This window comes from Zootoca vivipara, chromosome 3 (genome assembly GCF_963506605.1).
Source record: "Zootoca vivipara chromosome 3, rZooViv1.1, whole genome shotgun sequence".
NCBI classification, from domain to species: domain Eukaryota; kingdom Metazoa; phylum Chordata; class Lepidosauria; order Squamata; family Lacertidae; genus Zootoca; species Zootoca vivipara.
In genome coordinates this window covers 22,263,749-22,275,749 of record NC_083278.1, presented here as the reverse complement: position 1 = coordinate 22,275,749, position 12,001 = coordinate 22,263,749, and the positions used below count along the sequence as shown (strand labels likewise).

The following is a 12,001-nucleotide window of genomic DNA, read 5'->3' as shown; positions in this document are numbered from 1 at the left end:
CCATAGAGTTGGAGCTTGAGAAAAGAAATACAGGCCTCCTTTGGAGAGAAGAAAATTGAAGATGCAATGGATTGCTGATGCCACCGGAAGAATGCTAGGGTGGATTCATTTTGCGGAGAGTAGCAACAGCTGCAATGCATTTTATTTTTCTCCCTATTCGAGAGATGGGGAAATGGTTGGAGGGCAATGTTCTCTTCTTTCTCTTCTGGAAGAGGACCATCAGTAGAGCATGAGACTCATAATCTCAGGGTCGTGGATTCGAGCCCTATGCTTGGCAAAAGATTTGTGCATTACAGAGGACTGGGCTGGATGACTCTCGGGACCTCTTCCAGATCTATGATTCTATGAATCCCAATGGGTATCAAACCATAGTACAGTGGTGCCTTGGTTTACAACCATAATCCGTTCTGGAGGTCTGATTGTAAACCAAATCAGGTTGTAACCCAAGGCGTGCTTTTGCCAATGGGGCCTCCAAAAGGGTTGTAATCCCAAAATAAAAATAAAAATGGGTTGTAATCCCAAAAAAAGGGACATGCACTTCTGGGTTTGACGTGGTTGTAATCCAAAACGGTTGTAATCCAAAACGGTTGCATACCAAGGTACCACTGTACTGAATTGCACTTGTTGTTTCTCCCCTGGCAGTGGAAACAGTAGAGCACTATGGTAGCTTTGGGTGTCTTTGCTCTGTAAGGAGAAAGAGAACACAACTTCACACACAGAAGTAATGGCAAAATGGGAGAGAGAGAGAGAGACTGGGAAGAGGTTGGGTGACTGACACTATTTGTTGATGTGCATGTGCTCTTTTTTATGTTGTACTATGAACTGATGAACTGCTTTTAAAAGGTCTTTGGAACTCTGGTTTGAATGGTACAGTATGCATAGCTGAAATGGTGCACGTCGTCCTATACTATTTGGGAAAGGGTAACTTCTTCTTTTAAACATTGACATCTTTTTTTCTCCAATAGCACAATTCCTTTCAATAAACCTGTGCTAATGATAACCTAGGAAATAGCAGGATAGCACAGCCCACCTGCAGAGGCCAAGGACACCCCAGTTCTTCCAGCAATAATGCAAGTGGAATGACATGTGATCGGAGATAAACACTTGAGTGTGAGACGTGGGAGTAAGCAGTGTCCAAAGCCAATAATACAAGTCATGAGAAATGGGGGGGGGGGCTCCACAATTAATTGACTTGCCGCCTACATAAAGTATGGTCATGGCCTTTTGTCTCGCATCAGTTTCAACAGTGAAGCACACATTGTCTGGAAGCATAATGAATTGGCAAATACAGAATGTGGCAAGAGAAGCACTTCTTGAAAATGTTTGCTGCTGTAACAACAGAATGGATTCTTGCTTGCTCACTCTAGAAACCTAATGTTTAACCATCTAAGGGAAAAATACATTTAAAAACAACAACTGGGAAATAGTCTACTTCCTATTGGCAGGGAATTAATAAGACTTCATAATAGAAACATATAACCCTTCCTCTAACCCAGGGTTCCCCAAACTTTGGTCTCTAGCTGTTTTGGGACTACAACTTCCATCATCCCTAGCTAGCAGGGCCCAGTGGTCAGGGACGATGGGAATTGTAGTCCAAACCCAGCTGGAAATCCAGGTTTGAGAAACCCTGTTCTAATAGATGTTGCAACAGTAAGGGTGTGGATCCTAACCAATTTGTCAGAGGCCCCCACCCAGCAACAGAGGATTCCTAGATAAAGTAACAGCTGGCTTCCTCTTCCCACCTTCAGTCCGAGTCAAGTGTTGGGTTGAGTGTCTTATTCTATAGCAGGGTCAAAGGGAAGAGAACTTAGATTGTGAGGGCAGGGTGGGAGGGAACGGGTTGTGTTTTATACCAGGTATCATTCCTATAATAACTCCAAACACAAATATCCTTTGGGAACTATGGCATCCATCCCCAATTAATCATTCCCTAATTAAGAAGGATAAAATTACGTGGACGCATTCCAGCGGGTGGGTGAGATAGGAGACCACCAACCACCAAACATAAGAAAGAAAATGTCTACAATTCTAGTCCCATTTCTGACTTTTAGAACCTAGAATGGGGAGGGGGAGGGCTTTCTACCTAGTCATCCTCCTGATAACAGTATTCTAAGCTCTTGTCATGAGTGGAAGCAAAATGCAAACTTTCTCAGCTCAGTACATTATTAGCCCTTTTGTCCCAACCCACAGCTGATAATAAAAATCACTTATTCTCCCTCTACCCTTAATCATTTTGCTGGGGTAATTCCTGCCTACTCCAACATTTCTTGAAAGAAAATAGGGACATCCCATTCCATAACGATAATTTTACTATTTATACCCCACACACTGGGTTGCCCCAGCCACTCTGGGCAGCTTCCACCATATATAAAAACATAATAAAACATTTTTTAAAACTTCCCTATACAGGATTGCCTTCAGGTAGTGTGGGGGTCAGATAACTCCATACCCTCCAATATTTCTCCAGTGAAAATAGGGACATCCTATTCCAGGATCATATCAGAAACAGGGACGGCTTCTCTAAATCAGGGATGTCCCTGGAAAATAGGGACACTTGGAGGGTCTGCTACTGTCATGTGCTTTGTGAGATAACCCTTGAAGGCCAATGCAGTAGAATATTCCCACAGTTACCTGCCTTCTGAGAGACACTGTGAGGTAGGAATACATTAAACCTGCTTTGCAGCAATTGCACTAGCTGCCTGTCAGCTTCTGGGCCGCATAGAAGCAACTGGTACTTAATTTGTTGAATTCCTCAAGGCCTGAAACATGCACACACCTTGGAGACCCATGCTCTCTGTATGAGCCTTCACTCAATCACTGTTTAACTGACGGTCTTGCTCTGCAACAGGAGGGCACCAGGTGCAAAGAACAGCTTAGCTCTACAGCATTGGAGCAATAACAGTACTCTTCTCGGTGAGCCCACAGCTGCTTCCTTCTCCATACAATATAAAATCTTCCCATTTCTAAAGGTGCTTGATTGTTGAGTTTTAATTATTTGATTTGCATTTGCAGGTTTGTCGTTGTTTATTTTGCATTAATACGTTTTATATTGAGTTAATGTTTTGAAGGAATCTGCTCTGAGTATAGGAAAAGTACATTGCACCCTTTAAAATAAATACATTTTCAATGCCTACTTTCAATGTCTACTTTCAGCTGCTTTCATAGTTTGTGTTTTGTGTGTGTGCTTTTGAGTTTGTCAATACTGTACTTATTTCTCAGTAGACATGCATAGTGAATGCACTGTAAATAGCACTGAGTTCAATGGGGCTTCCAAGTTTGTAAGATTGCAGATTTAATGTGTTAGTAAAAACAGCCTACAGTACTTGGCTTTGAGTTTTATTTATGCATTCCCATTTTTTAAATCAGTTTCACGGCTGTTACTTTTTTAAAAACTACGAAGCACAGCATGCAAGTGATATAAAACTTTTAAATTAGTGTTGCATTTACTTGATTCTCTTCTGAGTATTTTTATCTTCTTTTTAAAAGGCACCTAGCATCTTCTTTCCTCCTCCTTCCACTGGAAAATCAGCTTTGAAATTACTAATATTCATAATGTTCTCTAATCTGTCTTAATCATAAAGAAAGCAATAGTGCTGCATGGTGTCACATAATGATATTGTATCACAGCAACCAATGATCCCCAAATAACCCACTTTGAAAGATTTGATTTATTCCTAATATCATCATATGTATTTTTCCTGTACAGCTCAATTTTTCACCCACCTTTTAACATAGAGTTCAGTAAAAAAAAAAATGCTGTTAATAATTGCCTCTCGTAACTTTAGATTTAAAAACAGAATATTCCAGTTCCTGACTGAACTGAGCTTTCTCATGATTGATGTGAGTCAATTGATTTGACAAAATTAGCACAGTCTTGGCCATATATTCCCTCCTCCCCCTTCCCAGTCTTGTTCTTTACTTGGGTAATGCCATCTGTTCCCATATATTTGAAGGAGAGGATTCAGTGCTGTGTTTTTGCAGAATAATATAACTGGAACTGTCACAATTTATCCTTTTTCAAGAGCCATCTGCTACATAAGCTATTTTGCTTATCCGAATGAGTTCAGAATATCTTCAAATAGAACATATTACATGCAGATATTTGAACCAATATGTCGACATTCCTTGTCTTGGGTGGGCTGAAATCTGTGAAGTTTAACAGAACAAGACTATTCTCCCTATAACTTGTTAAAATCCTCAGGGTGAACAGAGTTCTGATCCATCATTGTTCCAGGATTCTGTCTTCCGATTGGTTACACTCTGCTTAAATTTTGAGGAAATCTGGATTTTTCAAATGCCAGGGTGAACAACAGTCAGCAGAAGACCTATTCTATGAAGGCCCCATCACTCTGGGACACATTACCAACTATTCTCTGACAAGTCCCACTCCTTCAAGTACTTAGGAGAGTCTTGAAGGCTTACTTTTTTTTCTTGATTAGTCTTTTCCTTCTATTGTTGAGTTTGGTGATTGATATATTCTGTGGGTTGTAGCTGTGTCGCTCAGCTGGTGACAAAGCTTCTGCCAATTGAACAGTGAGGCAAGCGGATTTTGGCACCCCTCTCAAATCTGCTGCCCCCTACTGCCCAAAAAATCCTGCTCGCGGGGGAGGATTGGAGGACCTTCCAGTGCAGGGGTCAGCAACCTTTTTCAGCCGTGGGCCGGTCCACCGTCCCTCAGACCATGTGGTGGGTTGGACTATATTTTGGGGGTAATAAATGAACGAATTCCTATGCCCCACAAATAACCCAGAGATGCATTTTAAATAAAAGGACACATTCTACTCATGTAAAAACAAGGCTGATTCCCGGACCGTCCATGGGCCGGATTGAGAAGGCAATTGGGCCGCATCCGGCCCACGGGCCTTAGGTTGCCTACCCCTGTTCCAGTGCATCTTTAAGGAACTTGCAAAGTCTCCAAGAGGAAGGAGAAGGTTTTGAAATTTGCTTCTCTCCCTGCTCTGCTGACCGTCAACACCTTAGGACACACCCTTGTATTTTGGAGTTGGGTGCTGTTGTTTTTCTCCTACAATAGGAACATCTGAATCCCCGTGTTAAAATACATCCTGTTAGCTAGGGATCATGGGAGTTGTGGGCCAAAACATCTGGAGGGCCGCAGTTTGGGGATCCCTGAAATACAGTGTCAAGCATTTGGAGTTTCATAATCATCATGAGTTTTCCATCCATCCATGTTGTAGGAACAAGAGAGAGAGTTTAATTCTTGGCACAGCTTACAGTGGATACCTGGTTTACCCTGAGAAAACAACCAACCTTTAATTGTTTCAATTATGGTAACCTGCCCTGGAACCTTAGGGTGAAGAGCAGGCTAATCACCATCCATGACAACTATAGATTGCAGATGGTTTTTTTTTGTTCTGCTATGTTACTTTGAGTTGCTTCTGTCTATTACTCAGGGCCACTTTGAAGCCCATCAAGAGGAAGGGATGGTGATTTCTCACATGGCTGTTGCAGGAGTTGGGATCTGGATTGCCTTCACATCGGGATCTACACTTCGCCTTTTCCACACCGAAACCCTTAAGCATCTCCAAGATGTGAATGTCGCTACCCTGGTTCACAATCTGTTGTCAGGTACCAGCATTATATACAGTTATTTAAGGGGATCCACTTTGTAGAGGCTGTGGAACTTTTTCAGTGGTCCAGTGCTTCACAGGCATGGCAGATAAATAGGAAATTTGCATAATCACCATATGTAAGTTACAATAATAACAATAATATTATTTATTATTTGTACCCCGCCCATCTGGCTGAATCTCCCCAGCCACTCGGGGGGGGGGTTAAACATAATTGCATTGTATTTCAGCTTTTTGTCCATATCTTGGATAGCTTAAAAAGAAAAGAGAATTGTGCACAGCCAAGAAAAGTTGGTATTTGAAGATGAAAAGCCGTTTTTCATGTCTGCCTGGACCCTGCTATACTTGTTTTTAAGCAAGTGCTTATATTTAAGATGTGCTTATAACTATGGACCAAGCTTATAGAAGAAGTCACCCCAATATCTTTGCCCAAAAAATGTGGTTACTAGGCCCTTTAATGTAAAGGTAAAGGATCCCTGGACAGTTAACTCCAGCCAAATCCGACTTTGGGCTGCAGCGCTCATCTCTGCTTTCAGGCCGAGGGAGCCAGTGTTTGTCCATAGACAGCTTTCTGGGTCATGTGACCAGCATGACTAAACCGCTTTTGGTGCAATGGAACACTGGGATGGAAGCCAGAGTACACGATAACGCTGTTTACCTTCCCGCTCACACCAGTACCTATTTATCTACTCACACTGGTGTGCTTTCGAACTGCTAGGTAGGCAGAATCTGGGACAGAGCAATGGGAGCCCACTCCATTGTGGGGATTCAAACCTCCGACCTTCCGATCGGCAAGTCCAAGAGGCTCAGTGCTTTAGACCACAGTGCCAGCCGGGACCCTACTAAGCCCTTATTTATGATTGTTAGATGGTTATGGCCCTTCCCCCTACCCCTTTTAGCAAAACTCAATCTTTAGGGGAATTTACATTCGGTTGTTCGTTAAATTCAAATTTTCACAGCTTGATTACAGTGAGCAGTCTGAAATTTTTTTATTTTTTATATTTTATATTTAAGAGTATTTATTGTTGTTTTAAATAGGGTTACTTGTTTAATTGCTTTTTTAATATTTCTATTTATATTGTCTGTTTTAGTTGTCTCCATTTTAATTTATGCTGCGAGATACCCTGAGTCTTGCCATGGGAGGAAGGTGGGAGATAAATAAATAAAATGACCTGGAAACAGACAGACATTTTCAAAGCAATGCCTGTGTTCTTTTCCTGTAAACGTGAGCGTATGTAGTAGGGAGTTGGGTGTGGATTTTGCTCTTAACTAGTCTCAAATATAGTAAAATATCCCCATCCACTGCCAGCCCTTCTATCTCACCCACAGTTTTATTAGCTCCCAAATGCCCTGTGTTTTGAGTTTAATAAAGGTATGTTTGGGGTCCCCCCCAGTTTTTCTAACTTTGTTTCATACTCACACATAAGCTTGTCCCGAGTTCAGAAAGGGTTTCCATTCAGTTGGCTACCATTGTGGAAAAAAGAATCCATGTTTTGTAGTGTTAGGGGCAAACTGTAGTGTCCCCCCCCCTTCTATGCTTGGTAGTAACTATTTTGTGTGTTTTTAATGGAGGGGGGGAATGCTAACTGGAAAATATTTAGTCTTAGTTGCAATTGCCATGGAAATAAAACAAGATGATGTAAACGGTGCTTTTCTGTTGAAGAGCTTGAGTTAATTATATATATGTGTGTGCCCTGGTGTCATTACCATAACATTTCAGCTGCTTTTATTTTATATGAAGAATTTTTCCTCTCCTTATAAAAGAAAGAGCCCAAGTTTCAATAGAGTTCTTAGAATCTTGATTGATGCTTTGAGACAAATGTGTTATACTTGAGAAAAGGAAGAATTTTAACATTTAAAATGAGTAAACTGGGTATTGCTTTTTTGCATCGGTGTTTATTGCTCTATCAGGGATCCTATGTACGTGGTATTTTGTACATAATATTTTATGTGCTAATGCTGAGTTAATTTCATAAAGCAATTTCATAAAGCAACAGGATAATGATGTGCATGTATGCACAAACACACAGAGAGTTTCATACTGAAAATGAAAGTGCGGAAGGAAGACTACTGAGAATGAAATCCTTTTAAAGAATGTACAGAAAATATTCCCCCCCCCCCCCCCGGCAAAACTGATGTCAGAATAAATCAGGCATCCCCAAACTGCGGCCCTCCAGATGTTTTGGCCTACAACTCCCATGATCCCTAGCTAACAAGACCAGTGGTTGGAGAAGATGGGAACTGTAGTCCAAAACATCTGGAGGACCGAAGTTTGGGGATGTCTGGAATAAATCAATACTTTGTAGCAACACAGGAGTGACTGTAAACCCAAATTAACCAGCTGCTTGGTAATTCCTTTTTACATTCCTTCTCTTTCACTTTAGACTATTTATATCTGAAATAATTATTGTGCCGTTAATGGGCTTGTTGGTTATAACTTACCTTGTTTATATGTGAGCAGGGCAAGCAGTTGCCCCACTGGGTTACTTTAGCTCTCTATGCAAGTGGCGGCATGCTCTGTTTCACTAGCACAGTGTGTTTCACAGATTATTTCCCAAATTTGGGTCTCCAGCTGTTTTTGGACTACAATTCCTATCACCCCTGACCACTGATCTTGCTAGCTACGGATGAAGGGAATTGTAGTCCAACTGGAGACCCAAGTTTGGCAGACACCCCGCCCATCAGATTATCAGTTTGGTAAACCTTCAGCTAGTGTAGCCAACAGGCTAAAAATTATAGCTGTAAACGTGTCACCAATATCCTCCTATATTGTGAGAGAAACATGCAGCAGCCGTGTCTGTGAGCTTAGTTTTTTATTGTTGTAAATGCCTGTTGCTCTGCAGGGGGAGAATATTTCATTGAGAATATTTCATCTGCAAAAGCAGACCTGCACCAGGGGTGGAGTGTGATGGCTTTTAGCATCTAAATGAATGGATGGATTTTTTTTTAAAGAAATAACCCATACAGCTTCATTTTGCTTTTGTACAACAGGATGAGTAGTGGGTTAGAAACTCCTTTCTGCCTAATTTCCTCTAAACTAAAGCTCTAAAGCAGGCTTCCTCAACCTCGGCCCTCCAGATGTTTTTGGTCTACAACTCCCATGATCCCTAGCTAGCAGGACCCAGTGGTCAGGGATGATGGGAATTGTAGTCTCAAAACATCTGGAGGGCCGAGGTTGAGGAAGCCTGCTCTAAAGCAAGAGATTCTTAAACTGTAACAGATTCTTACTACTCTCTTGGGGAAACACTAAAGGAAGGAACACAGTCACATAAACCTGGCTGTGGCATATTTGAGTTTCTTTATTCATCACACCTGTGCCTTGTTCTTCCTTCAAATAATTATACACTGGCTTACAAATGGATTCCAGGTGGCTGCTCAGCCAGGCAATTTACAGGGTGAGACCTGCTTAACTCCAGCCATACCACAGAATCATCACTTTTTTCCGGACATTTCCTTGGGCTCTAGTGCTCTTGAGTTGAAATACTTTTACTTATACAGTGGTACCTCTACTTACGGATTTAATGTGTTCCGAACACACATTTGTAAGTCGAAAAAAATTGTAAGTCGAATCCCACAGGAATGCATTGGGAGAAAAATCCGTAAGTCGAAGCAACCCTATCTAAAAATTCGTAAGTAGAACAAATCCTATCTAAACCGCATCCAAGATGGCGGATGGAGCTCCATTTGTAAGTAGAAAAATTCGTAAGTAGAGTTATTTGTAAGTAGAGGTACCACTGTAACTCAGCAACCCTACCCCGTTCCTCCTTGAGTAACTGGAACAATTTCATGAATTTTACTTTGAGCTGCCGTTTATCCTCAGGTGAGCTACAGATAGCAAGGTGCACCAGTGTGGAGTTTTAAGATATTTGGAAGAATCAGGGATGCTTAACTATAGTTTTCGGAACAGTAAATCTTACTCCTTTTCACTCATGCCTGTTGCACTGATCAGAACAGCCCAAGTTTAATCATAGGAATTTTGTTATAAAGCCCATGTTGCCATGAACTCTGAGCTTTTTACATTTCAATGTAATTTTTTATTATTCAGTAAATGGTATTGTTATTCATTATGTCATATCCTGAAGCTAACATTTCCCCCAGTGCTTACATGAGATTTCATAAAGCATAATCCTTTCAGAACAATTCTGCTGACTCTGAAGAAATTCTTGATTTGTTCCTTTAACAACTGATGACAGCTTAGCTATGTAACAAAGCAATTTCCATTATTTACCTTGTTGTGTGACATGTGTTTCCTGCAAACTGAAGGGGGACAGGAAAGGGTACCATTTCCTCAGTAGAGGGAGAGTAGTGCAACAAAAACATCATTGCAATAGGCCCTAACTCCGCCAGAAGATTAAAATGCCTTCATTAATGGAAGAATGACTAAATAGGAAGGTGGATTTTGGACAGTTATAAAATGTACAGACGTGTAGGCTAGGTGATTTGCAAAGTCCAAGTGTTTCCTTCAACGAGAAGAATCAAACAGCAAGAACAGACAATTTGGAAGTGCCCTAAGATTGTCCTTCAAATACTTTTTGGAACTAGGCTGATACTGTGCAGTTCTCTCTCTAAGATTATCACTGAAGGAAAAGTTCAACTTTAAACCTTTGTTGTTGTTGTTGTTTAGTCGTTTAGTCGTGTCTGACTCTTCGTGACTCCAGGCCAGGCACTCCTGTCTTCCACTGCCTCCTGCAGTTTGGTCAAACTCATGTTGGTAGCTTCGAGAACACTGTCCAACCATCTCATCCTCTGTCGTCCCCTTCTCCTAGTGCCTTCAATCTTTCCCAACATCAGGGACTTTTCCAGGGAGTCTTCTCTTCTCATGAGGTGGCCAAAGTATTGGAGCCTCAGCTTCACGATCTGTCCTTCCAGGGAGCACTCAGGGCTGATTTCCTTAAGAATGGATAGGTTTGATCTTTTTGCGGTCCATGGGACTCTCAAGAGTCTCCTCCAGCACCATAATTCAAAACCATCAATTCTTCGGCGAAAAGCCTTCTTTATGGTCCAGCTCTCACTTTGATACATCACTATAGCTTTAACTATACACGACAAGGCAGTGATCCACAAAGGAGACTTTAAACCTAGATGTCAATAAATGGCATGCCAGGTGATGCAGCACAGTAGCTTACGCAGTATGTTGGGCACCAAGAAGAGCCTGGTTCAGATTTTTGTCAATTTCATTGTTGACATTTCTGCAGTTCTGGTTGTCTGTAAGGATTCTTCTTGCAAATCTGATATTGTAAAGGGTTACTGAGATGGTGCATGTGAAGTATTTTGAATAATTGATTAGTGTTTATTTATATAAATTATAGTAGCAAAGAGTCTCATTTGGAAAGTGTGTTTTTTGTATAGCTCTAAGTGACAGAATGGCCCAGTTTTTCAAAATTCCATATTGAGATCATGTATGTGCATAGTTTTGCCCATGTCCACCTTTATGTCAATGGACCTGCTGAGTAAAAAAAATTATTCTTATCCTCTTGATATCAGCTCCATTATCTGAAGCAATGTAACACGAATAATTTGTTGTAGGGTTGAGTTTTGCAACAATTGTTAATTGCACAAGTCCTGTGTTGGATAAAGTTATCCCAAAGGGAGCTCATTATGAGCTGTTGGTGATCATAAACTGAATTGATCAGGAACCATTTTTGAGAAATGAAAATAGACCGATAATTTAAAAAGCTTCTCACTCTCCAACCATATGCACTTAATATGGAGAAGTACAGACAAATCATGTTGCACATCTACCATCCTATGATGATTTTATATTGTGTTAGAAGTTCACATCCCCAAACAGGTGTTTCCTCATTTCCCAGTTGTTCCATTGCTTCAAGAGCAGAGGATTTCCGTTTGACCTCACCTCCGATTGTTTATTTCCTTCTGCATTCAAGATGTTAGATTCCTGGATAATCACTTGCAATCTTCACATATGGAAACAATGTTTTTTTTCAGTGGTGCAAGCCAGCAGTTAGACATTTCTGAAGCACTGCTGTGCCATGCCGCGACTTGGTTCTTTCCCTGTCTCCCCCATGTTAATGCTGTCAAAGTGCTGAAGATTAGCAAAAGGGCATAACATAGCCACACATATTTTCAAAATGCTGTAGGCAGATGACAAACAATCAAAAGATGAACTGGTTTCTGTGTGTGTGTGTCGTCACTGGAAGCTGACAAAGCACACCTTTCACACTTCTCTGTGTAGTTGTTGCAGCCTCATTCCCACCAAAAACGTTTTGCAAGGATTTCTTGTGGCCATCACACCATCTGCCCCATTTTGTAAGGGAGACGTTCGCCATTTCAACCCTAATAAGTCATAACAAGAGCCCTACCGGTATTGCATGAGACCAAAGGCCCATGTAGCCCAACATTCTTTTCTCACAGTGGCTGGTCAGAAGCCTATGAGAAGCCCATAAGCAGAATCC

At 41.2% G+C, this 12,001-nt stretch overlaps 1 protein-coding gene across 3 annotated transcripts in view; it reads left to right on the top strand.

The window, feature by feature from the left end:
* ARHGEF10 (Rho guanine nucleotide exchange factor 10) overlaps window positions 1-12,001 on the top strand; it is a 91,443-nt gene that overhangs the window by 72,778 nt on the left and 6,664 nt on the right. For all 3 annotated transcript variants that reach the window (XM_035109945.2, XM_060272458.1, XM_060272457.1), the window contains one exon: window positions 5,412-5,586. In XM_035109945.2, coding sequence (XP_034965836.2) covers window positions 5,412-5,586 — 175 coding nt within the window. The remainder of the gene's footprint in view (window positions 1-5,411; window positions 5,587-12,001) is intronic.